Source organism: Epinephelus lanceolatus, chromosome 24 (assembly GCF_041903045.1).
Source record: "Epinephelus lanceolatus isolate andai-2023 chromosome 24, ASM4190304v1, whole genome shotgun sequence".
NCBI classification, from domain to species: domain Eukaryota; kingdom Metazoa; phylum Chordata; class Actinopteri; order Perciformes; family Serranidae; genus Epinephelus; species Epinephelus lanceolatus.
In genome coordinates, this window is record NC_135757.1 from 3,622,691 (window position 1) to 3,647,454 (window position 24,764).

At 44.8% G+C, this 24,764-nt stretch overlaps 2 protein-coding genes across 5 annotated transcripts in view; one reads left to right on the forward strand and one right to left on the reverse strand.

The window, feature by feature from the left end:
* Positions 1 to 24,764, reverse strand: part of LOC117250060 (von Willebrand factor D and EGF domain-containing protein) — a 49,062-nt gene that overhangs the window by 12,928 nt on the left and 11,370 nt on the right. For 2 of the 3 annotated variants that reach the window (XM_033616036.2, XM_033616034.2), the window contains exons 4-21: positions 23,612 to 23,677; positions 23,289 to 23,521; positions 20,436 to 20,525; positions 20,200 to 20,341; positions 19,504 to 19,721; positions 16,821 to 16,894; positions 16,435 to 16,711; positions 16,016 to 16,218; positions 14,989 to 15,899; positions 14,750 to 14,886; positions 14,498 to 14,659; positions 14,316 to 14,420; positions 13,557 to 13,671; positions 9,284 to 9,555; positions 8,891 to 9,110; positions 8,555 to 8,692; positions 2,765 to 3,238; positions 2,516 to 2,686 (exon numbers count right to left, since the gene is read on the reverse strand). In XM_033616036.2, the coding sequence (XP_033471927.2) occupies positions 2,516 to 2,686; positions 2,765 to 3,238; positions 8,555 to 8,692; positions 8,891 to 9,110; positions 9,284 to 9,555; positions 13,557 to 13,671; positions 14,316 to 14,420; positions 14,498 to 14,659; positions 14,750 to 14,886; positions 14,989 to 15,899; positions 16,016 to 16,218; positions 16,435 to 16,711; positions 16,821 to 16,894; positions 19,504 to 19,721; positions 20,200 to 20,341; positions 20,436 to 20,525; positions 23,289 to 23,521; positions 23,612 to 23,677 (4,008 nt within the window). The remainder of the gene's footprint in view (positions 1 to 2,515; positions 2,687 to 2,764; positions 3,239 to 8,554; positions 8,693 to 8,890; positions 9,111 to 9,283; positions 9,556 to 13,556; positions 13,672 to 14,315; positions 14,421 to 14,497; positions 14,660 to 14,749; positions 14,887 to 14,988; positions 15,900 to 16,015; positions 16,219 to 16,434; positions 16,712 to 16,820; positions 16,895 to 19,503; positions 19,722 to 20,199; positions 20,342 to 20,435; positions 20,526 to 23,288; positions 23,522 to 23,611; positions 23,678 to 24,764) is intronic. The other variant, XM_033616035.2, reaches the window with a different exon arrangement.
* The window catches only part of kynu (kynureninase), a 75,847-nt gene continuing 71,316 nt past the window's right edge, over positions 20,234 to 24,764 (forward strand). For both annotated transcript variants that reach the window (XR_004501050.2, XM_033616038.2), the window contains exon 1: positions 20,234 to 20,373. The gene's annotated coding sequence lies outside the window, so the exon portion shown is untranslated. The remainder of the gene's footprint in view (positions 20,374 to 24,764) is intronic.

A 24,764-nucleotide genomic window follows, 5' to 3' on the forward strand; every position in this document is an offset into this window, starting at 1 on the left:
CATCAGTGCCTCGGGCAAATTAACCCCTCCCCCGAGACAGTTATTATCTAGTCACAGTTTAGCAACCATAGCTAGCTCGTCGAGCTTTGGATTTCTCCACTAGGCTTGGGGCAGTACTTATATTTTCATATCATACTCCTGTGAGATTCACTGGAGTATACGGTATATGACGCAATTTTTCTGCAGCGTTACCGACCTAAAATATGCTGTTTGTCCCTGCGATCTCTCTCTGCCTTTGCGGGCTGGTTGTTATTAGTCCCCTAACGTTATCCCCACCACTTGAAGTCGCCATATTTGCAAGCTCAGCTGCCTGTTCTACCACTGACCCCCAGTGGCACCTGATGTGCACTGCATACAGTACATCCTCAATAAAGCCTCTCCATATGAGTTTAAAAGAAAGATGAACGTCTGCACAGAAGATCTATACAATCAGCACAGCTTCAAGATTAGAGTCACTGATTCCATATCTGGCCAAATGTCTCCCTTTCTGTTCCTGAGATATGACGTTAAATAATGGACAGAAAAGTGTTTTAATATAGGACATTATGATGTCACAGTGAAGCTGACCTTTGACCTTTTGGATATAAAATGTCATCTTTTTCCCATGATATCCCATTTGACATTTGTGTAAAACTTTGTCATAATTAGCATGTGTATTCTTACGTTATAGCCCAAAAACACGTTTTGTGAGGTCACGGTGACCTTTGACCTTCAACCACCAATTCTAATCAGTTTATTCTTCAGTCCAAGTGGATGTTTGTGTCAGATTTAAAGAAATTCCCTCCAGGTCTTTTTGAGATATTGTGTCCACAAGAATAAGACAGATGCACGGTCACACTGATCTTTGACCTATGACCACCAAAGTCTAATCAATTCATTGTTTAGTCCAAGTGAACATTTTTGCAAAATTTGAGGAAATTCCCTCAAGGCGTTCTTGAGATATCACCTTCACAAGAATGTGACAGACAAGGTGACGATGACCTTGACCTTAGACCACCAAATGCTAATCAGTTCACTGTTGATTTCAAGTGGATGTTTGTGCTAAATTTGAGGAAATTCCCTCAAGACTTTCTTGAGATGTAACCTTGACCTTTGACTACCAACTTCGAATCAGTTCATAATTAACTCCAAGTTGACATTTGTGCCAAAGTTGAGGACAAGGTGTTCTTTAGATATTGTGTTACGACGAACAGGGTCACAGTGACCTACGACCACCAAATTCTAATCGGTTCATCGCAGAGTCTAAGTGGATATTTGTGTCAAAATTTAAAAAATTCCCCCAAGGAACTTCTTGAGATATTGTGTTCAAAAGAATGAGACAGAGAAGGTCACAGTGACCTTTGACCGACCACCAAAAACAGATCGGTTCATCGTTAAGTCCAAGTGGACGTTTGTGCCAAATCTGAATTTAAAAAATTTCTCAAAGTGTTCTTGAGATATCGGTTCACAACCATGAGATGGATACAAGGTCACAGTGACCATGACCTCTGACCAAAAACTTCAAATGAGTTAATCGCTGAATCAAAGTGGATGTTTGTGTGACCTCACACAACATGTTTTTGGCCTTTACTATAGAATTAATGCATGGAGGGAATAAACTTGGCACAAACCTGACCTTGTGTAACCTTGTGTCCATCTCATTCTTGTGAACATGACATCTCAGTAACACCTTGAGGGAATTTCCTCAAATTTGGCACAAACATTCACCATGCATTCTTGAGATATCAGCTTCACTAGAATGGGATGGACGGACAGACAACCTGAGAGTTGAAAACAGTAGTGCCTCTGGCCACACACAAGCAATTTACAAGATTCTTGCTTTTAATTTAGTCAGCTGAGACAGTGTTTAGCGTTAAGTGCATGTGTGCTGTGCAAAAATAGCGAATAATTATAAAGTTGAAAGTGTGAGATGAAGGAAATCTGTTTAAATATCAGCGTGAGGAACAAATAAAAAGTTGAGAACATCTCTCCAAGCAGTGCAAACTGATTTAAACAAGCCATGTCTTGTTTGCGGCTTCTTGACTCATCTGCATTAACACTTTGTTCTGCTTTGTGCCTTCCCAGATCAGCACGATCCACAGTAAAAAGGTTTAAATTGGAATGACTCTGTCTCCTCTGAGTAATTAGGACCCTCTGCTCCCCTCGTGAGAAAACAACGTTCAGCAGTCTTCTGTCGAAACTTTGCGGCCGGGCGCTGACTCAAAAAGCCAAGTACCAAAGGTGGTTATTACATCCAGGCCGTCTCCAGCCACTCAAAGTGATTTATCCGCTGTAATAAATGGCGTTCCTTCCATCCAAGAAAAACACATAAAACAACATCAGGAAAACCAGAACATCATAAGAACAGAATAAAAGATCTTTAAAGTAACCCACAGTGTGCATATTACTGACAGATGTTTGCATTAAATCTGGATCTTCATGTTTGTTAAAATTCATGTACGCGTTCTTTTATTTTTAATCGGATTGCCTTTTATGCCAATGGAGGTGTCATAACTAGGTGTCAGAAGTCCCTTACCTTCCTTAGCGTTCTTCATGCACACACGTCCGTTGCCGTGAAGGCCAGGCGGGCAGCGGCCACACACATATCCGACGTGCGGCGGCCTGCGGTTGATGCATTGAACCCCGGGGAAGCAGGGCCTGCTGGCACACGTCGCCGACACATTCACAGCCAGAGACTGACCAGATCCTGAAAGACACAACCCAAAAAAAAAATTAAAGTTTCTGAACAAATAAATACAGTTGGAGGACACTGTTGAAATCTTACCTGAAGCTGCACTTCCTGATGGTTGGGCTACAGTGGAGGTCTTGGCAATAGCGATGCTGATTTTGGGCTGATCAGGCTTTACTTGGTCTGGTATAATTCCTGAGATGTTCTTGAAAGTGTTAGTTGAAGATGGGTTAAGTTTTCCTTGGCCTTTTCTCAAAGCATCAGTCTTTGTTTGGGTCACAACTGGTGTTGCTGCTGTGACGCTCCGGTTAGTTTCTGCCTTCGTGAGCGCTGGGTTCAGGCTCATTCCTGGAATCCGTCCCCATGTGGGGGTCTTAGTTTGTGATCGGTTCAGGTCAATCCTTGGAACTGTCCTCCCCGCCTCAGCCCTCGTCTGCGGGGAGCTGCCACTTGAGGTCTTCCGGAATGTGTCTGTCTTTATTTTGGGCGGTTGCAAAAGAACATCTGGTATCCTGTAGTCCGTCGTACGAGCAGCAGATGTGGGGGAGATGGGGACCGGTCTCACGACTGCTGTTTGAAGAAAAACACAGATTATATTTTGGATTGCCATATAATTCAATTCTAGGACACCCACATTGCAAGGAAACCAAATGCAAAAAGGAATGGAGGAACATACTGAGGATGGAACAAATAGAAATCACAGGAAGGAAGAGTCAGCAAAAAAATTGGAAGGGTCAAAGTTTTTTTTTTTTTAATAAGACAGACGCTCAGCAAGAGACTTTCGGAGCCAGTTTGTGTAAAGATCTCAACGAGGCATGACTACCACTCAGCCTATCAACACATTTACAAGCCACGAGCGTAGCAGGAAACGCTCAGTGATTGACGTCGACATGCTGCAGACATGGCAGCAAGTCAAACAAACCTGACTCTGATTTGTCCTGCGTTGGCTCGGCCAACATTTCCTGCTTCGTTCTGATACAACAGAGGCAGATTGAATCATCACGAAACTCTTGTGACTCGACTTTACTTCTGTGTGGTTATCCAACTTTTGATTAATTGGTTGGTTGCTGTTTCCAATTGTTTGGAGAGACATACTGTTTATTGCCGTCGTCTTGAATAGCATATAGTTTACTATCGTTTGTTCTTACCCTGATTCTAGTTTGGGTTTTCTGTACACACTTTGAGACACTTGCTTGCAATTAAGGGCTTCGAAATACATCTCCGGGACTGGTTTATAGAATTTGATTTTACTTAGCCCTGACTCGTGCTTTTGACTGCAGCCCTGATGTGAAGGGCTCAGTAAGAGGTCAAATAAGTGAAACCAAAGTCCCTTTGCTGGAGATGATAAGAGGGCTGAAGAGTAAGCAGAGGAACAAAAGGGGTGAGGAAATCCAAGGACCTGTCCTCAGGAGTGTACCTTTACAGAGCTCCATAAAAATGACACACACTACATTAGTGACAGTAATTTACGCTGTGTGCTTTGCTGTGAGCCAAATGTTCCATTAGGGATGATAGCGTCTTGAAACATACACCTCGGTTTGATTTTTAGCCTGCTTACACGCCAGGTTTTGAGGCTCTTTGATTACTCAAAGGACAACAGTGGAATGGCAAGAAAGCTGCAACTCCATTGACATTTACCGTAGAAAGTCCCAATGTAAACACGAACGCTGGAGATTATTTGCAACTATTATTCAGCCCAGGTTTGTTTTACAGGCTTAAATGCTAAATACACAAGTTCCAATGCAGTTGCTAGAAAAGTAAAGTGTTGGCAATGTACATCTCTGCAAACCATGGGTACCTTGTATTTGTGTGGATATATTGAAACTTAAGGTTTCTCAACTAGGCACAAAAGCCACTTGGTTATGGGTGGGGAAAGATCATGTTTCGGCTTTAAAAAACATTTTGGGGGACTCCAATGTCACTTGGAAACACCGCAATGTGTTGTTAAGAAACAGCTAGAAGCAATATCGCTCATGTCAGAGTTTATTCAATGTTAATTTCCCAGTGTGCCCCAAAGCATGCTTGCTGGGCCTGAAATTGGACAATAATGTTGGAGTCACTGTCGACTGCCTATGGAAGTTGGGTTACTTATCTACTAAACAACTAATTCTAAGGGACTCTTGGCTGAAGGAATACCCAGACTTGCTAAACACAGAACAGGCAGCATGCCTGTTAAGAGACGTTGATAAGGAAGAAGACCACTAGGACACTGGGTGCGGTTACATGATGGCTTCTCATCCAGAATGAAATAAATGTGAATGAAATCATTTGGAATTAAAGTCTTCCCAGGTAGTTTACATGGGAAATATTCATTCTGAATGAGGGTTTACACGGGAGATCAGTTTAATCGCCTTTTAATTGCCTGTATTCGGGTCCACGCAAGGTTTGGGGCAGGGAAGGGTTCTGATTGGATAGGGGGCGGGGCGGATGTTACGTGTTTACCAGAAGAAAACACTGTAGTCCTCGCTCTGGATAACAAGATGCTTGACGACGCCGTTCTTAGAGCCTTTTTCGGGCTTGTTTTGCTTATATTCTTGAAGCAGCAGTATGACAACAACCTTGTTCTGCTAATGCTTCATCTGTTGAGGAGGAGAAGGGAGGTAGAAGGTCAAAGAAGGGAGATAGAAGACCGTGCTGTGGCGAATGGAAACCAGTGAGTGCAACGAGTCCGACTGCTCTATCTCAGTCCGTTGCTATGCGCGCTATATACGTCATTGCGCCAGAAGGGCAAGGAAACGAGCATGTGCAGAAAGACCGGAATGAACTTAAAGAGGAATGAGTGTGTACAAGCGCGAGAAAGTCTTTCATTGGGAATTAGAAACAGAATATTCCAGCCCCTTACATCGGATTGAAGTTTCAATCACATTGGCCATTTTCATTCCGAATTCGGTGTTTACAAGATCACTTTTAACAGGAATGAACTTTCATTCCGAATGAAAAGGGAATTAAACTGTCCATGTAAACACACTCAGTGTCTGTACACTACAACAGTAGCCACAGTTTAAAAGGCTTTTACACAACAAATGTATGAGATGTAATGTATGTTACGTAACATTCTTAATGTCACCCTTGCATCCCCCCTTCCCTTTCTTTTTTTGGTTACTGTTTGTTAAATCTAAAATAAAAAAGAAACACTCAGGTTTGGTGCCACAAACACTGGTGGAAATGCCGCAAAGTGTTGCCGAAAACCAATTAGTGTCGCCTTTTTGTTGGTTTCAAAGCTTGGCACATCTCACCTAGGTGACGCACCATCCACCATCCCATTAACGTTTATACTGTACATATGAAATGTGCAAATGTAACATTCTTGGTTTGCAGAAATGTACAATGCCAACATTTTCTTCTGTCGCAAGTGACTCAAAAACCAATTCCACCATCACCTTGTTGAACTTTTTGTGCAGCAAATCACAAACTTTGTTCTCTTTGTCAACCTGTCACCGCAGCTAGCGGCAAACCAGGTAGGGCTGCCCCCAACTAAGAATTTTCCTAGTCAGCCAAGAGTCGTCATTTAGGGCCATCAGTGGACTAGTCTCCCGCATGTTTATGATATTAATTTAATGATTAAATGATATATTTTGGTGGTTTGAGTTGAAGGTGTGAGAAAGAATAGTATCAGTAACATTACAGAGAAATACAAAACCGTACTAATGAACCTTCATTAATATAGGCCTATATTTTATCTACAAGTGCACGTCACACACTGAGCGAGCCGCCTGTTAATGACGCTGTGGGCTAATGGGCATGTAGCTACTTCCATGTTTCAGATGATACGTCATGTTCGAGACTAATTAAACGAGGGACTTATTAGCGATTAACCTTTTTTTTGGCAGAAAGTAAGAAAACCACTTGCTTTAGCTTAAAACAAAGTGTGTCTGCAACTAACCACTGGCAAATACAATTAAAACCAACTTTAACAAGCTACATATTAGCTCTAGTTTGGAAAAGAAAAGATTCTTAGCTGCTGGGAGCTGTGAAGCAGCTGCAGCCACGCAACACCAGGAGCTTTATGAATATCAGACGTATAATTTAGTATCACAACTATTAGTGTTTACTGTGTGAATTCACGTCTGTACGTATGCATGTACACAAACATGATTAGTCTGAAGCAGCTTTTCCCTCCCGCAGCGGGCTGTGTTTTCAAAGCATTAACTCCAGTTAGCACTCACTGCAATGCAAAGAGAGCACATGGAGGGAGGCGGCGGTATCAGCTGCCATCAGCCATCTGGTTTCCATTCAGCACTGTATCCCTGCTGAGTGTTCCTCGGAGACGCATGGCTGCGACGAACAAATTCACCTTCATGCTCTGGGCAGTTAGCTGATGCTCTTACCCAAAGGGATTGTGCAACAGCAGAGATATCTTACATGCAAATAATTACATAGAAAAGTAGATTTTTATGTGTTATGCAAGACCTTAAAACTACAGAATGGCTGCACACTTTAAAAGAGCAGCAGTATCTGATGAACTTGTTAATGAGAGTCAGGTTTGGGGGTAGGAACTATCTCGTATCAGAATCAGAACCCGGCTGATTGCGAAGTTAGTTTTGTGTATGCACAGTTCCATGGAAAGTTATTTTATCATACCAATCTTAAATTCATGTTTTTGTGAAAACATTAGCAATAGTTTCAAATAGTTTTTACAAGTGCATCGGAAACTGAGGGAAACATCTCACCTATTCTTAACAAAACAGTCTTAAAATTGAATATATGTGAAAGTGAAATCATTTGTTCAGACTGACATCTGTTCAGTTTTTTATCATCCCATAAACCTGAGGAGAATCTAATGTTCTCGTTGTATTCACATGACGTAATGGTCAAACTTTGTTTTATGTTCTTTGGCCGTCAGATCAAACCTGACACTGAATATCTCTTCAAATTATTATTGCTTTTTAGTTGTTAACTGGTATGTTTCTCCACAGCAAGTTGTGGTAAGAACACAAGCAGGTTATTCATTGCCTTGCTTAAAAGTACTTTGACAAGATACAGTATGTGCTGCTGCTGTTTAACAAAGCTGCAGCCTTCAGGCCTAAAAAGTGAAGCCAAAGCAGAAGTGCCAGAAACTGCAGTTCCTCTAATGGCCACACGAGGGTGGCTCCAAAAGAAAGTAGTTTCCGAAAGACACTCATGTTAAAATGTCCAACGTTACAGCAGAAATAAACATGTTTACAGCCTGGTACAAAACAGTTTTGGTCTCTACGGCTAATTTCAACATCCATGACAACTGTACAGGGGATAGCTTTTTATATAACTCACCTATTTAAATGTTATTAAGGCTTACAAGTACGCATAAATAAGGGCATGACGTGAGTGACAGGTGGTTGCTGTTTGTTGACAAGTCGCAACCATAGCGACAACATAACATAGCATAACCCCAAATTCACAGAGTATAGGCGTGATCATAGCTGTCAAAATTTCAGCGTGTGTTAGGTTCATGAAAGGTAATTGACCCTTTGCTAAGTTCCGCCCCCGGAAGCAGACTGGCCAATCATAACGTAGCATCGTAGCTAGCTTGTAGTCCCCTAGAATCATTATTTCATTTTGTTTTAATGGTTTTAAGCCTGTTTTTGCTAAGGAATATTGCATGAGCATTATCACAGTTTACCATAGCTGTACTCTGCTAACCAAGATAGCAGCTAGCGTTAGGTTTATCTTATCCCCGTTAACCTTAGCTGGAAGTGCACTTTTCTAACCAGGCTAGCAGCTAGTAGCTAGCTAGTACTAGGGTAATCTCGACCCTCTTGTGGTCGATGGCCAAAACACCGACCTATAGAGTTCACAAACTGATTGTTGACGTCACAGTGGCTAAGTCCATTTCTTTATGGTCTTATTAATATATGAAAATTGTCTTAGCAGCCGTCCTGATAAAAAATGCAGTGGGCTCATGCTTACCTGTGCATATCGTCCCATTACCCATCATGTCTGTGGGGCATGGCCCGCAGCCATAGGAGCCAAAGCTGTTGATGCACTGGACTCCTGGGAAACACGGCTTCCTTTCACACTCATTGATGTCTTCCAGGCACGTTATACCTGCCAAAAACACGCACACAGCGAAACAGTTTATGCGATCATAAACCATAACTGACATGACATTGATCCTCTACACCTGCAAATACGTGATGCCAGAAGGGCTCGACATAACCTGCTTTCTGTGAGCTTCAAAAATCAAAGGCTCTACTTTTGTGGATTCAGGTAGATGGATTTTAGTGGCCTTCACCAACTTGTTACCTCTCAGTCCCACAGGACACTCGCACCTGTACCCACTGGCTGTGTTAATACACTTGCCAACTGCGCAAGGGGCCGACACACATTCGTCCACATCTTCGTTGCAGAGGTCGCCCTGCCTACCCTCAGGACACACACACAGGTACTTCCCACTGCCTGCTGGAAAATTGACGTCCGTTACACAGGTACCTCCATTCTTACACCCACATGGCACCACGTCAATCTGTGTTACAGATGGGAAAGAAAGCGACACTGCTGAGGCATTATTATCCTCCCACTTATGCCGTACTGTGGGCGTTAATGTCTCCTAAAATTAAGACCACATTTCCCATAAATCCTACTGTCTCCTGCACCTTTCCCTCTTATCGTCCTGATCTCTCCCTCTGCGGCTCTTACCTTCACGGTGGAGGCGCTCTGGGCGTTGCACTCGTCTGACAGCGTGAAGCGAACCAAGCTACTCGACTGACGCCCCTCCTCCTCAGGAAAAGATGGGACCCTCCAGATAAGAAGGCCGGCAGGGGAGAGGACGGCACCCTTTGGCCCCTCCTCCAGCTGGAAGAGGAGTGCCGAGCCCTCGGGGTCTGATGCTGCAAACTGGAAGACAAAGTTCTCCCCGGTAAATGTCCGGAGGGCGCTTTGAGGCTGGTGGAAGGCCGGCGGCTCATTGACTGAGGGCAGAGGAGGAAAAACGTGTACAAATACCACATACTTTCAACAACAATAGAATTACCGCCTCTGCAAAACCGTCAAGTTGCCATTACAGTCTCCATCCATGTCAGTGAAAACATGGATGCTTCACACACAGAAGATCTATACAATCAGCACAGGTTCAAGATTAGTCACCAGTTCAGTATCTGACCAAATGTCTCCACTTCTGTTCCTGAGATATGACGTTAAATAATGCGCAGAAAAGTGTTTTTGCAGAACACGATGATGTCACAGTGAAGATGACCTTTGACCTTTTGAATATAAAATGTCATCATTTTATCCTGTTAGACATTTGTGTGGAATTTTGTCATAATTAGTGAATGAATTCTTGAGTTATGGCCAAAAACATGCTTTGTGAGGTCACCGTGACCTTGCCCTTCGACCTTTGACCACCAAGTTCTAATCGGTTTACTCTTGAGTCCAAGTGGACATTTGTGCCAAATTTGAAGAAATTCCCTAAGGGCCCGCTTGAGATATCATGTGACCTTGACTTTTGACCTTTAACCACCATATTCTAATCAGTTCATGTCTGACGCAAAGTGGATGTTTGTGACAGATTTTTTAAAAATTCTTGAGATATCACATTCACAAGAATGTGATGGATATAAGGTTGCGGTGATCTTGGCTTTCGACCAGTTCATTGCTGAATCCAGGGAAACATTTGTGCCAAATTTGAAAAAAGTTCCCTCAAGGCCTTCTTGAGATATCATGATCATGAGAGTGAGACAGACGCAAGGTCAATGTGACCTTTGACAACCAAAGTCTAATCAGTCTATTCCTGAGTCGAAATAGATGTTTGTGCCAAATTTGAAGAAATTCCCTAAAGGCCCGCTTGAGATATCATGTGACCTTGACTTTTGACCTTTATCCACCAAATTCTAATCAGTTCATGTCTGACGCAAAGTGGATGTTTGTGCCAGATTTTTTAAAAATTCTCTCGAGGTGTCCTTGAGATATCACATTCACAGGAATGTGATGGATATAGGGTTGCGGTGATCTTGGCCTTTCGACCAGTTCATTGCTGAATCCAGGGAAACATTTGTGCCAAATTTGAAAAAATACCCTGAAGGCATTTTTGAGATATAACATTCACAAGAATGAGACAGATGAGGTCACAATGACCTTGACCGCTGGCCCATGATCCCTAAAATCTAATCATCCTAATGAGTCCAAGTGGACATCTGTGCCACATTTGAAGAGATATTGCATTGACGAGAATGGAACAGATAGACGGACAACCTGAAAACATGGCAATAGTTGTTCCTTTCTTATTTACCATTACACTGACAACTACAAGTTTTAGTGTTTTATGACAGAATCTACTTCCTGTCCTGAAATAAACTCCATGTGACTTGCTTTGACAAAAACATTCCTCCAGGCTGTTCTGGTAGAGCCATTGTAAACACCCATGTCCATATCTGGAGGTGTTTCCAGCTTTTCTTTCCAAACTGAGCTCTCGACGGCCATGTCAACCAGATCACGTAGCATCCACTTCCTGAGATCACGCTCTCCCCCACAGATGTTCAACAGGAGGAAAGTGATGATAATCCCAGGGAACACCTGCTCAGCATGACAGTCATATGTTAAGAAACTGATTAATACGATTATTGCTATTACTGAATTCCAAACCTCACAGTCTAGAACTACGTCGGGCAACTTGGTGAGATACTTGTATGCCATTGCAGAGTACCATTGTTGTTGAGAAACCTTTTAAAATTACCGCCCTGAGGAAATTCAGGTTTTAATGTGGGACTAAACGACGTGTTATCCTGCGCATTTATCGCAGTGCTCAGCGTGTTTCGTTGAGTGTGACTAAGAATTACTGTCAGTCTGTGTAGCCGTAGTAACAAACCATGTGATTTACCCCTGCTGCTCCCCTCTGTCTCAGAGTGGTTAAGCGACAGGTCAGGGCATGCTGGGAAACCTAAACCTCCGCTCCTTTGATCTGCTAATGGGGACAAACAGGACCACAGTTGGACAGCTACCTCGCTAACAGCCAACCACGACTGTCACGGCAATCATGCAGTAAGATAAATGCTGTTCTCCCTGTAATTCATCATTAGTGGGCTACAAGCTGAGACAAAAACACCTCCTGGAGGTCTGAAACACTGGTTCCCAACCCAACGCCGAACTAAGTGAGATATTGTATGGATTTCATATTATATTCAATGCATAACAATCATAACAAACCCACCCTGCCTTTAACCTGAGTTTATTTTTTTGTTAAATTTTATGTCTTAAATAGTAATCCGAACTTTTAAAATAGCAATTTTATTCCGTTTTCTTCACAGAAATCAACAAAAGGCTGAGATATAGACCAACTGTTCAGGCAGCTCACATCCCAGCTACATCAGCTGATCTCAAGCAACTCAATCAGCTGATGGAAGGGAGTCAGCTGATAGATCACATGATTCCTTTCTATGCAACCAATTGGAGAATCTCATTCAGGGCGACCTGTTTAAACTGCTCTGGCCTGCCTACTGTTGCCGCTTCCTCTGGAAGCTGCTTCGCAACCTGCCTCCACCCCAGCTCCTCCTTTTCATGCTGTGTCTGACTTGTCAATGTCATTTCTGTTTGTCATTGACCCAGAGGGGTCTTTGCTGCTGCTCTCCCTGCCTTAGGCTTTCCATGTAGGAATTTGGAAGGGTGGAGAGATTTGCTCTCTCTGCCTCAGGCTTTCCATGTAGGCGCGTGGAAGGGCAGGGAGGTGTGCTCTCTCTCTGCCATAAGGCTTTACATGTAGGCGTGTAGAAAGTCTTTCCACGTAGTCCACTCTGGAAGCTGCTTCGCAACCTGCCTCCACCCCAGCTCCTCCTTTTCATGCTGTGTCTGACTTGTCAATGTCATTTCTGTTTGTCATTGACCCAGAGGGGTCTTTGCTGCTGCTCTCCCTGCCTTAGGCTTTCCATGTAGGAATTTGGAAGGGTGGAGAGATTTGCTCTCTCTGCCTCGGGCTTTCCATGTAGGCGCGTGGAAGGGCAGGGAGGTGTGCTCTCTCTCTGCCATAAGGCTTTACATGTAGGCGTGTAGAAAGTCTTTCCACGTAGGTGCGTGGAAGGGCAGAGAGGTGTGCTCTCTCTCTGCCATAGGCTTTCCATGTACGTGTGTAGAAAGTCTTTCCATGTAGGCATATGGAAGGGCAGAGAGGTGTGCTCTCTCTCTGCCTTAGGCTTTCTGCATAGACCTAGGAAAGGCAGAGAGGCCCCAGAACAGCGCCATACCGCCAAATATGATAATGCAAATGGAAATAAAGTTTTCTCTGACTAAAGTTGTCCAAGCTTAAATGTACTTTCTAAAAGTTGTCTTACATCCTAGTGGTGTTTTGGCAACTCCGTCTGGGGGTCAGGACCAAGGAAATAAAAATTTCGCTGTATGCTTTAGGATTTCCCATCATTGAAACTATGGGTTTCGCAATTTTTTAGTATTGACAATAACACTGATATTTAGAGAAAGCAAGTTGCAGCAAGTTTGGAAGAAGAGTGGAGAAGCATTGCCCATCTTTAAATACAGTCGGCAGGCTAAAAGGGAGACAGGACAATCTTGTCCACATATTTTTGGCCATAGGGTTTACTTATACTTTTATATAAGTGCTGTGTCTCAATATTGGATATTTCCATTCATACACTTCCATGTAGTACACTGTGTAAACCATGTACTTAAGAGTTTCATGGTCCCCACCCCTTTTGCTACATAACCGAGATGGCGACCATTGAGGGTGACAAGTGTCTCGTGTTCCACACTCAACTTTTTGACTGTTATGAGTAAACAATCCGAATTAATGACATAAAAGACATAACAGACGTGTACATCCCAAAACTCTTTAAGGCAGGTGCTGGACGAAAAGAAAAGCCATAACACCATAGCTCCCTCAAGAGTTTTTTGCCTAATAACCTGTTGACTATGTGGATTCACCAAGGGCAAGTTATGTATGGTTCTGTTGATGACGTATCTCTTGTCGTACCTTGATTCACAGACCAGGTGAATTTGGAGGTGTCGGGGTCACAGAGGAGGCAGGGGCTGCTGGGATTGGAGTCTCCCTCTGCGAAACACATCCCGTCGATGTTACACGTCCTCTCCTGGCAACCAGAAAATGCAAAAGGTTTGTTTGCGTACTTATATTTACAACATTGTTTAAAAAATGCCAAAGCAGCTTCCAGAAATTACAGCAATATAAACATATTTCATCAAGCTGTTTATTTTCCTTCAGTGGGTTTCTCTGGAGGAGCCAGGTACACAACAGGAAATCTGCTCCATCTCTGCTTCAGCTAATTCAATTTAGTTCAGCTTTGGCAGGCACATGCAGATCTCTGAGTGTCTGCAATCGCATGTTGTCCTGTCTCCATTCCCATAAAAAGCACTTCCAGTAACAACACGGCCCCCTCTGCACCTTTGTTGGGTTTTTAAAAAGCCAGCTGCTGCATGTTTGGAGGAAGGGAAATCACACCGTCTCTGGTTTAGTCATTCAACAAGTTACAAATTGTTCAGAGCGCTGATTCTGCAGCCCTAACAGAGCATATAAAACGCTTCGCTGCACTTTTCCTCTAAACACCACTGAATCACATCTGTCTCCTAACTCTGTTACACAAATACACAAACACCAGTGAGTCCAAATTTTCCCAACAAGTGACCTGCTACGTCCATTATTTTATACAGTTTATGATGTGGAGGAGATTAACAACTGGACATGGAGGAAAACGTTTCTTTTTTGTATGCAAGTTACCTTTAACTTACAGAGTCCTGAGCGCGATGCGTCGCACACCTGGCAAACGCCATCGTAGATCGTCAGCACCTTGGCCTGGCTGTACTGGGAGCCATCGTTGGTGACCTGGGACAGGAAAGAGAGGAGCTGACATGACATGACTAAACATCCACCGACAAACAAGAAAAGATCTGAGACGTTACCTTAATCTCCCAGCGTGCGTATGGTTTGTCGTCCATCATGAAGTCTTCTGTGTTGACGGCTGTGTTGCTCAGAGATGGCACGGCGCAGTCTAAAGCCTTGGAGCTGAGGAAGGTGGCTTTTGTTCTCTGTTTTTCCCCTGGAACCCAAACTGCGTTCATGTACTGTGGGGGCAGATTAACGCAGTTCAGAGGACATATCGTGAAAACCTCTTGAAGGCATTCAGCCTGACCTTTGACTTTGTCTTTCCTTACCTTAAGTCTGTTGGCGTGGCAGCTGAGGTCAGGAGAGTCGATGAAGCCGAGGCCAAACACTCGAACGCTGCGACAGTTGAAGGTGCGGATGTCACACAGTCCACCGTTCTCCAAATCTGTTATTTCTAATGGCTGGCCTATCAGAGGAGAGATTATAATGATTCTACAGCTGTAGCAAAACATAATCATTGACCTTCTTTACCAATTACGGACTGGAGCAAGAGCCTCTGGGTACTCACTGATGGCCAGGCTGCAGTCGTAGAAGCTGTGGCTGGGGTAGCACTGGCAGCCCCACTCTGTACACTCTCCATTTCCGTTGCAAAAGTTGGGGCAGCGCAGTGCTGTCACCACCTCCCTGGACGTTCCTGGACGACCGGACACCTCCAAGGCTCTCAGGGTCCTGTTTTCCAACAGCCTCCTCTCGCACTCATTCTCCAGGTACGGCAGCAGCGCCTCCTCCCAGCCCAGGTCGTCTTTGAGCTGCAGGTCCAGAATGCAGAGATCCACTGCCTCGTCCAGACGGCGTCCCAGTAGCCCTCGGCACACGGCGCCAACGGTGGAGTTGGCCAAAGCGATCTGGCACACCTCCAGAGCTTTGGTGGAGGTCAGGCCGCTCGGTGTGGGCCACTCAGGCTGCACCTCCGGCCGGGCTTCCGCCAAGTGATCCTCAGGGAAGAAGTAGGCTAGGTTCTCCAGATCGGCCTGGCTGAGGCTCTGAGTCGTGAAAACAGGCTTAAATTCAAATGACGCCTGTCTCTTTGGCCTGTCAGTGGAAAGCAGAAGATCCTCCCTGAACTCACCATCCAGTTCAAGACCACCGTCACTGTTTTGATTGTTCCCGGTGTGAAACCCAAGGTGCCTCCTCTCCAGAGGATGACTTCTAAAGGCAGACATATCCAGGATGCTTTCCTCCCTCTCTGGACTCTTGATGTATTCCACTGTTGTGTCCATAGAGGGGAACACAGATGTATAATCCACATTACTGTATGCTATGCAGTCGGAGTGAGCGGAAGGATCGTACAAGTTCCTCATCCCTCTGCCGGTGTGATGGGAAGTGCTGTATCCTTTCTGGCACTGACAGAAGGGCCTCTTGACCTCCTGCGTCGTCCCAGGAGGTGTCTTGTCAAATAAACTCTCACCGGGTGCTATCCTAGCACACGCGCAAAACAAAGGAAAACCACAGGAACAAAAAGCTCTGTGAAGAATCTGCCTTTTCAGGTCCAAAACAATCACATCAATTTTAATCTTTACTTGTCTCAGACTGACCTCCAGCTCTCTATGAAGCGATGCAGATCATCAGGACCATAGGAGCCACCATCGGAGCCGTGGAAGTCGTTGTTGCCATTGCGGTCGAAGGTGCCGCAGAGGCCCTGCGTGTTGCTGTAGTCAACGCTGGGCGCCCGTACGGACAGGCTCATCCCCCAATCGCCAACATCGGCCCTAACAAAGGCCCCGGAGGGAAAGATCAACTACAAGAGGAGAGTCACATCCAGCAGTGCATTAACATAATCTCCTCATGCAGGAGAAATGAACATTTAGACCCTAAAAGAGTGGCGCATTCTTGATCAAATTTATATGATGGATGTATTTAAAGTCAAGATCCCTCATGCATTTGATTTGGAGGCACAGCATTGACTGATTTTCCAAACAATTCTGCACCGGTGTGAAAATGTTCGGATACCTACGGTGACCTTCTTCCCCTGGTGGGACTCCAGCACCCTGACTCCACTGCCCTCCCTGTCATCTAGGTTCTTCAGGGTGAGCTGTGGCCTGGTTTCCTGCGGCTGGCCGTTGCACATGTCAAAGATGGCAAGATCGTTTCCCTCTCGCACTGCTAGCCCACAGTTGCAGGCGACAGCGTAGTGCCGGCTGCCACAGTCCCACTGGCGAGAGTGGACCTCAAACTCCCTGACGAGGCTCCGGTAGAGGACAAAAGTGCCGGTCTGGTGGTTTTCATAACGCCTGCACAGCAGAATGAGAGAAGGACATACAGATATATCAACGTCTGAGCCAGACTGGAACTCAAATTACCATTTGACGGCCGCTGATAACTGATGAATGGGTAAATTACCTGCCGTCTAGTGTAATGACATGTGGGTCAGTCAGAGAGTAGCAGATGGAAGTAGGAACGTCCTGGACCGTGACCTGGGGGAAGATGGTAAGGAGAACAAAGATAAGGAGGGCTCCATGCTGTGACCCCTTGACCTTGAGCTTTGATGTTTTCACCCAGTACAGATGGGAAAACTCCTCTCGGCAGGCTCCTCAGAGACACACTGTCTGGAGGGCTGACATCATGTCTTACATAATGTAATGGCTTGTGTGGAGGCAGCTAATGACTACTCAGAACATCGCTCTTTAAACATGATGTCGACTCATCAAACAGGCACACTTTTGGCCCTCAACCCCCACAGTCCCTTCCAGTTTTATAAAGCACCATATAACTGTGTGTACATGTAAACAGTCTAACAGACAGACCTGTGATTAGAGCCATCTTTCTAATTAAAGTAATAGTTAGATAATTATATCACATTGCTCTTCATTGTTCATTTAGTTTGGGACCCTGGTGCCCTCTTAAGAAGTTCAGGATGCCACTCCTGGAATCCCCAAGGACCACTGGAACCTCCCTAAAGACCCTTTGGGCACCCTCAACTGGTCCAGGAACCCCTTTAACGACTTTGTGCTATGCAGTTTGCATACCACAGCACCCTAACATCAAGAATCCATGGCACCTAATTACCTTTGAAGCATCCAAAAAGAGCCCTGGTTACGCAAAGACTGCTTTTATTTGTTCAATGACCCTGAGGAATGGATTGGAAAGAGAGGATGGAGAAGGCGACATGTGTGCAGTGGTCTCATGAATAGTTGGTCCATGTTTGTTTTTTGGGTAAAAAAAAAATGTAATCCGCATTTTTGATTCTACTGTTTATTTCTGTTGTGTATTGTGCAGCACCCTCCATTAATGACACATCCATGATATCAGTGGTTCCGCTCAAAACTGGTAGCATCAAGGTTCCAAGACCACCTGGTCTTACTCCGAAGTCATCAAAATCTGGTATTGGGCAGTGACTTGTGGTGTCACAGACTGACGATAAAAGCCATCCTTTAAGGTCGGTATGATACGCAGCCGGTCATCATTATTGTTTAGCTGCGCTCGGCGGCATCGGGGAAACGCAACTGGACAAGAACGAAGGTTAAGGCGGCAAAAGTCATGTGTTTTTGTTGCCTAAATCCATCCACGTGTTTTTGTTGCCTAAACCCAATCATGTGTTTTTGTTGCCTAAACCCAATCATGTGTTTCTGTTGCCTAAATCCAGCCACGTGTTTTTGTTGCCTAAACCCGACCACATGTTTTGTTGCCTAAACCTAGGCATGTGTTTTTGTTGCCTAAACTTAACCACATATTTTTGTTGCCTAAACATGTGTTTTTGTTGCCTAAATCCATCCACGTGTTTTTGTTGCCTAAACCCAACCATATGTTTTTGTTGCCTAAACCTAGTCATGTGTTTTTGTTGCCTAAACCCAACCATGTGTGTTTGTTGCCTAAACCTAGGCATGTGTTTTTGTTGCCTAAACCCAACCATACGTTTTTGTTGCCTAAACCTAGTCATGTGTTTTTGTTGCCTAAACCCAACCACCAAGAGTTTTGTTGCCTAAACCCAACCATGTGTTTTTGTTGCCTAAACCTAGTCACAGGTTTTTGTTGCCAAAACCCAACCATGTGTTTTTGTTGCCTATACCCAACCATGTGTTTTTGTTGCCTAAACTTAACCACATGATTTTGTTGCTTAACCCAACCATGTGTTTTTGTTGCCTAAACTTAACCACATGATTTTGTTGCCAAAACCTAACCATGTGTTTTTGTTGCCTATACCCAACCACATGTTTTTGTTGCCTAAACTTAACCACATGATTTTGTTGCTTAACCCAACCATGTGTTTATATTGCTTAACCCAACCATGTGTTTATGTTGCCTAAACCCAACCATGTGTTTTTGTTGCCTAAACTTTACCACGTTTTTGTTGCCTAAACCCAACCATGTGTGTTTGTTGCCTAAACCCAACCACGTTTTTGTTGCCTAAACCCAACCATGTGTGTTTGTTGCCTAAACCTAATCATGCGTTTTTGTTGCCCAAACTTAACCATGTGTGTTTGTTGTTAAAGGAATAAAATGTCAATTTGCCATGTTGTACCGATATAGTGCTTTTATTTTGAAAGAGAATGTATGTAAACTGTGAATTTCCTGTGAAAACAAAAGTGTATTTTGAAAACAGACGATGCAACAGTAACAGGCAGAACTTTATATGGTGTCCCAGAACGACGTCCCATGACCAAACATCGATATGTGACGAGGTCGAACGGACAATGTGCTGTCCAAGAATCTTTGATGGAACTGGTTCAAGAACCAGAGCTAATTTGGTGGACAAGGGGTACCTGAAACCTCCTCAGAATTTCCAGGATAGTCATCAAAGATCTCTGAAAGCCCCTCAACCTCCTGTACTCATTGATTCTCATTATGGTCCACTAATACGTGTTCAAGGATCCCTCAGTGACCGATGAAAACCTCTTCAGGATCCCTAGAACACCCTCAAGAATGACTTGACTGTTTTCCTGAACCCCTGGAAACCCTTGAGGATCTCTTGAACGCTCTCAAACGGCACTGAACAGCTTTTCCTTCAGATGAAATTCCTCCTGTGAAAGCATCAGATTTATATACATTTATCCTTAAAGGTCCAAGAAATTTAATTTCAACTCACTTTCAGAGACGTCGGGGCGTAGCTTCTCCAGATTCTCGGTGCACTCGATCCGGGTAAAACACCGATCAGACTCAGCCGATTCCCATCACGTGTGAAATCGGTGACGGCGGTGACAAAAAAGCTCACCTGGCCGCAGCTGCCTTGGCTGCAGGCGCTGGGCTGGAGCTCCACCTGGCAGGCGGACAGCGCCACATTTGGGGCCTCATGTCCGAGACTGTCTGCAAATGTCAACACAGCGGTGAGTTAGTGTTAACGGACGGCACACAGCTGCCTGCAGAGCTGTAATAATGTCTTCCTGAGCTGGCTTTGATGTGATGATGTGCAGGACAAGTCAGAGCATAACAGAAGAGGAACCCAAGACATGAAATAGCTGTTCTGATGAGTCTTTCGTGAGCTAATCGAAGATGTTCATAACAGCGTATGCATATTTTAGCAAAGGCAATTTCTTTTAAAGGATCATTTATCTGTAAAAACAAAGAATTCCAGTTCTCTTACGTTGTTTTGGTCACAAATTTGAATATATTTGTCCAATCAAGGGGATATTAAGGTGAATAGAGTGGTATGTTTGGTCAGCTGCCGTGGTTGCTGCGGGCCCATCCCACCCAGCTCCATCCTGTTTCCAAAATTGGGATTTTCTGTCCCCAAACAACTGCACAAAATACTCAAACACTATCTCCTGTTTCTTGCAGGTCTGACCTGGGTCGTGGACGCTCAGAGCCAGAGGGACTCCACACTGGTGGCCGTGGTCGGGGTCGAAGCAGGGGATGGGTACTGTGCTGTGCACGGTCACCTCGTGCTCTTTACTGTTCTCTGCGATGTGGAGCGAGTCTGGAGAAAACTGAAGGGAAAGAGGAGACAAAGAGCCGTCAGGTAAGTTTGAACGTACAGCTCTCAAACACTCTGGAGTTAAAACACAAGACAAGAATGTTTACCTTCAGTCCTGCGTAGAAACCTTCACTTTCTTTCGGAGAAGATCTGCTGTGGCTGAAGTTGGCTCTGAAAGTTGACACACTGCAGGAGAACTGCAAGGAAAACATCGCTGACATCACTTAATGCTCTTATTAATCCATAAAATAACATGCGTATAAGAGACGTTAAAAATAAAGGGTATAGCAGAGTTTAAATGCCTCTATCAGGGTTTGATTCCTTCCATACCAAAACCTTTCCTGATGTAGCTCCAAGAGCACTAACTCATGGTTTAAGACAAACAAAGCCGACCTTTGACCCGACTGAGCTGCTCCATCAACATGTGTTAAAAAAAGTCTGTGAGGATGAGCCCACTCTTCTGCAACACGTTCCAGACACAACTAACACAACCCCGGTGTCCAAATATGGACAATAAGCACAATGGCCCACAGCTGCACGAGGGCCAGCAGTCACAGTGACATCACCTCACTTTCAAACAGCATCACGTTGAAAATCTAATAACTTAATGTTTCCAGGCAAGAGATAATTTCTACAGGAAATGAGAGCCGTCAGAGCTGAGGCTGTGCAGCAGACTGTCGAGAGAAGACGTTTCATTAAAATAATTATTACTCCAAATGCAGAGAAGACATCCACTTCAGCTGTATGAAAGAAGATCCATTATGTCCTGATCTGATCTCAGAGATCAGTACCGGGGCTGATCAAGGCATCGGGGATCGGCTCTTTTTAACCTAGCCGATCATATGTTTTACGCCAGCTGTAACGCTTACATGCACAGCAACGCAATGAGTGCAGCTGTCATCAACTGTCCACCGGGCCAAAGCTTCAAGGGAGGTCGCCCTCTTAGTTGTCATTTTTGCCCCCTCTGTTTAACAGGTGGTATTCGCGAGAGATCCCACCTGCTGGGGTGAGGCACGACGTGGTTTTGCCAAGCAGGACATGCTCCTGGATCAACATTGCATTCAACCAATCCCAGCCCTCTGACATCATGAGCGTGCTGCACTTGTGCTTCTTTCAAAATTCCTTTGTGTGTATTCAGAGCTAAGCTAGTTAGTACAATTGAACAAAACATTGAACGAAAACCTTATACCCTACTGCAGCGTTCGTGAGTTTGGGATTGGGAGCAAATAAACTTAAGTGGGCCCTCACACACCAAGCCGACGGTCAGCCGTCGACCAAAGTCGGGCCGTCGGTGAGCGTCTGTCAGCCTAGTTTTTGCGGTGTGTCCCGCACCATCGACGGCTTTTCGGTCGATTGAGCATGTTGAATCAGCGGCGGAGCTTGTCGGTGAGAGAGATCACTCTGATTGGCTGTTCAGGTTTTATTTCCTCGCCCCTGTAGCAAGTGAATCTGCCTGTAGTGAAGCCGGGGCTAACCGGTGCTTCCTCCTCAGGCTCCACTTCACTCAGCTGCCCCACAGACCCGCTGCTTCTTCACACTTTAACCTGAATAACAAACCGGAGCTAGCTGGGAGCGGCTAGCGGAGCGTTAGCCGCAGCATGACCGGAGGGAAGCACAGCCAGTTAGCCTCCGCTAGTCTCTGAGCTAGCCCCGGCTCTCCATTTGGATCCAACCGGAGCACCGAGCCCTGGTTTGTTATTCAGGTTAAAGTGGGAAGAAGCAGCGGGTTTATCGGGCAGCTGAGTGAAGTGGAGCCTGCGGAGGAAACACCGGGACCGTCTGGATGTAATAGTCCGTGGAGGTGCTGCAGTGCTCAGCTGCACAGATAGGAAACCCCTCGGCTGACAGGATGTACCACTCTCTCACTCCGCTCTCTCTCACGCAGGCGCAGAACGTACGTGCTACTTGGCCGTCGGATGTAGTCCGTGTAGTGTGTTCAAATGCAACTGACACAGGGCGACGTGAGGCGACGTAGACGACGCAACAGTTGGCTTTCGTTGCCGCTAGTTTGATGTCGGTTTGGTGTGTCCGCACCTTTTGGAAACTTTGCCAAACTGTGGACACTCTAACTTTCAGATTCCTTTCTTATTTTCCGGCTCACCAGAATGAGTTTCACGAGCAATTATTCAGCCTGACAACCGTTAATATCTTCAATTCCTCTGCTTATTGGTCAGCAGCGCAAGACCCTTGTGTCCGATCTAACCAGCAACAACCCCTGCTGAATGTAAGATGAAGTTCCTCTCCTTGCTCTTCGATCCTGGATTGAATAATGATCTTGACGCTCAAAGCCGACCTCTTGCAGAGACAAAGAACGGTCTGATCAAATGCTTTGTATCACCTTATGTCTTCTGGTAACAGAATCCAGCTGATGGCCGTCTGACCCACAACATGCACAAAAATGAGGACAAATCAGATTTGCTCTGGAGCGTCTTTGCCACGAGTGATTGCTGTTTATTACTCTGGAAATAAACTTCTATTAAGATACACACAGCTGAAGGTCGCAGAGGCTTGCAGAAGAGCCGACTCCCACACCTCCAGAATCTTCCAACTTCCTGTCAGGAGGCAGGTTTACAGTCAGACACTGGAACTGAACTGGACAATTTGTGCAATTAAAAGAGAACAGCCGAATGAGTGCAAGTGTTGAGAACAGCTTTACTGTATCTGTGTGCATCCATCCATGTAAGAAAAACATCCCCAGAATTCACAGTGAAGATTTGAATGGGGAGGTTTAAATGGGAAGCATGTGGAGCGAGGCTTTCCCAACCTGCAACTGATTTAAATTCCCCACCCTCTTCTTGCCTTCTCTTAACGGGACACGACACGCGTTGCCTATCTGCCTTTGCTTTGTGAACCTAGGCAAAAAGAGGTCAGCATGATCCATGGCTTACGTTGCCCACTCGAGGGGTCAAGCCCTCCACATGTGCTCCCTGAAACTCTCAGCACGGTCTGGCAGGAATTACCGTTTCTCCGAGCCTGAAGTGAACGCCATCCATCTCCACCAGAGAGAAGGGCTTCAGCGTGGATTCCTGCCTGATCTCGGCCTTCATGCTGTGGCCGATGTGTCTGGCCCAGACCACCTGGAAGCCCAGTGGCTGGTTCCAAGGCGGCGGGATGAAGGAGCACCTCAGTTGGACACTGTGGCCGATGAGCTCCGGGGTGATCACTGGGCGTGACGGCAGGGACGGGACGGCAGCTGAAATTTACAATAAATTTGATGTCATTTGTTTCAATATTGGTATAAATATGAAATATATCCCAAGTAGAAACCAACAGAAAGTCTCACCTTTGCATCGGCCGTTGACTTCGACCTCACCTGGTGGGCAGAGCCTGGGTCCTAACTCTGGAGTGACTGAAACATGAGAGCTCTTCTCATCATTACAAATATGCACAAATATTGTATATATTCATCAGGGGTCAGCTGCAAAACACCTTAAGATAAGATTTTCCTTAAAGCCATAGTTAAGATTTCCTCACATTAAAATCGGTTGCACAAAACCGTTTAAGAAGGTATTCTTAAAATGTTCACTTAAGTATTCATGGTTTTCATCTTGTCTTGGTCCTATACTTAAGGAGTCCCCAGACGGTTGCACAAAAGACCTTAGCAACCAAAGCAAGGTAAAAGAAGAGAAAACCCTTAAGGTACCCCTGACTCTATCTTAACTACAACATGACTGAATTGAAAGATGATAAATGAAAGGAATTCTTTGCAACTTGTAAGTCCCTCAGCTAAGGAGAAAGTGTCAAGTGTCATACTCGAGGAGAAAACTTAAGGTGTTTTGTGCAACCCGTCCCAGATTTTTAAATCTCTCAATATCAATATAGGTATTGGCCTCAAAATTCCTCTCTTTGTCAACTTTAAAAATCACTGCAGGAAATGTGTGACCTTTGACTTTTACCAAGCGCACAAAGCACTTAAAAACATGTTCACCCCCAAACAAAAAAAAATCTCTCTCTCTCTACCTTTCTCTCTTTCCAGAAATCCTGACTCGTTTTCTCAAGATAACCCACAGATCCACAGAACTATTTTCTTTCTACCAAACTACAACCGCCAACCTTATCATCACGCAGAAGGAAGAGTGCATCTACTGCTAGCTCACCGAGCTAACGTTACAGCTCAGCAGAGGAGGACGCCATTAATGTTTACATCGCTCACTGTCACAAGCCAGGCTGTTCTCTTGCAATGTTTGCACTGTTTTTTTTTGTTTACTAAAAGTAATGCCGAAAAATTTGTACAAATCCTACGTTATCATAAGCAAGTGATTTGGGTATAACCCATGTATTTTGGAAGGCTGCGATCATGTTACCAATGCGCTGAGAGAAGTAAAGACTAAAGAGGGAAACGATAAGGAGACAGGTTGGGGTGGGGGACCGACCGATGTTCAGAACCGTGTGAACTTTGAGTTATTTTAAGGTACATCGTCAACGTATTTCTTTTC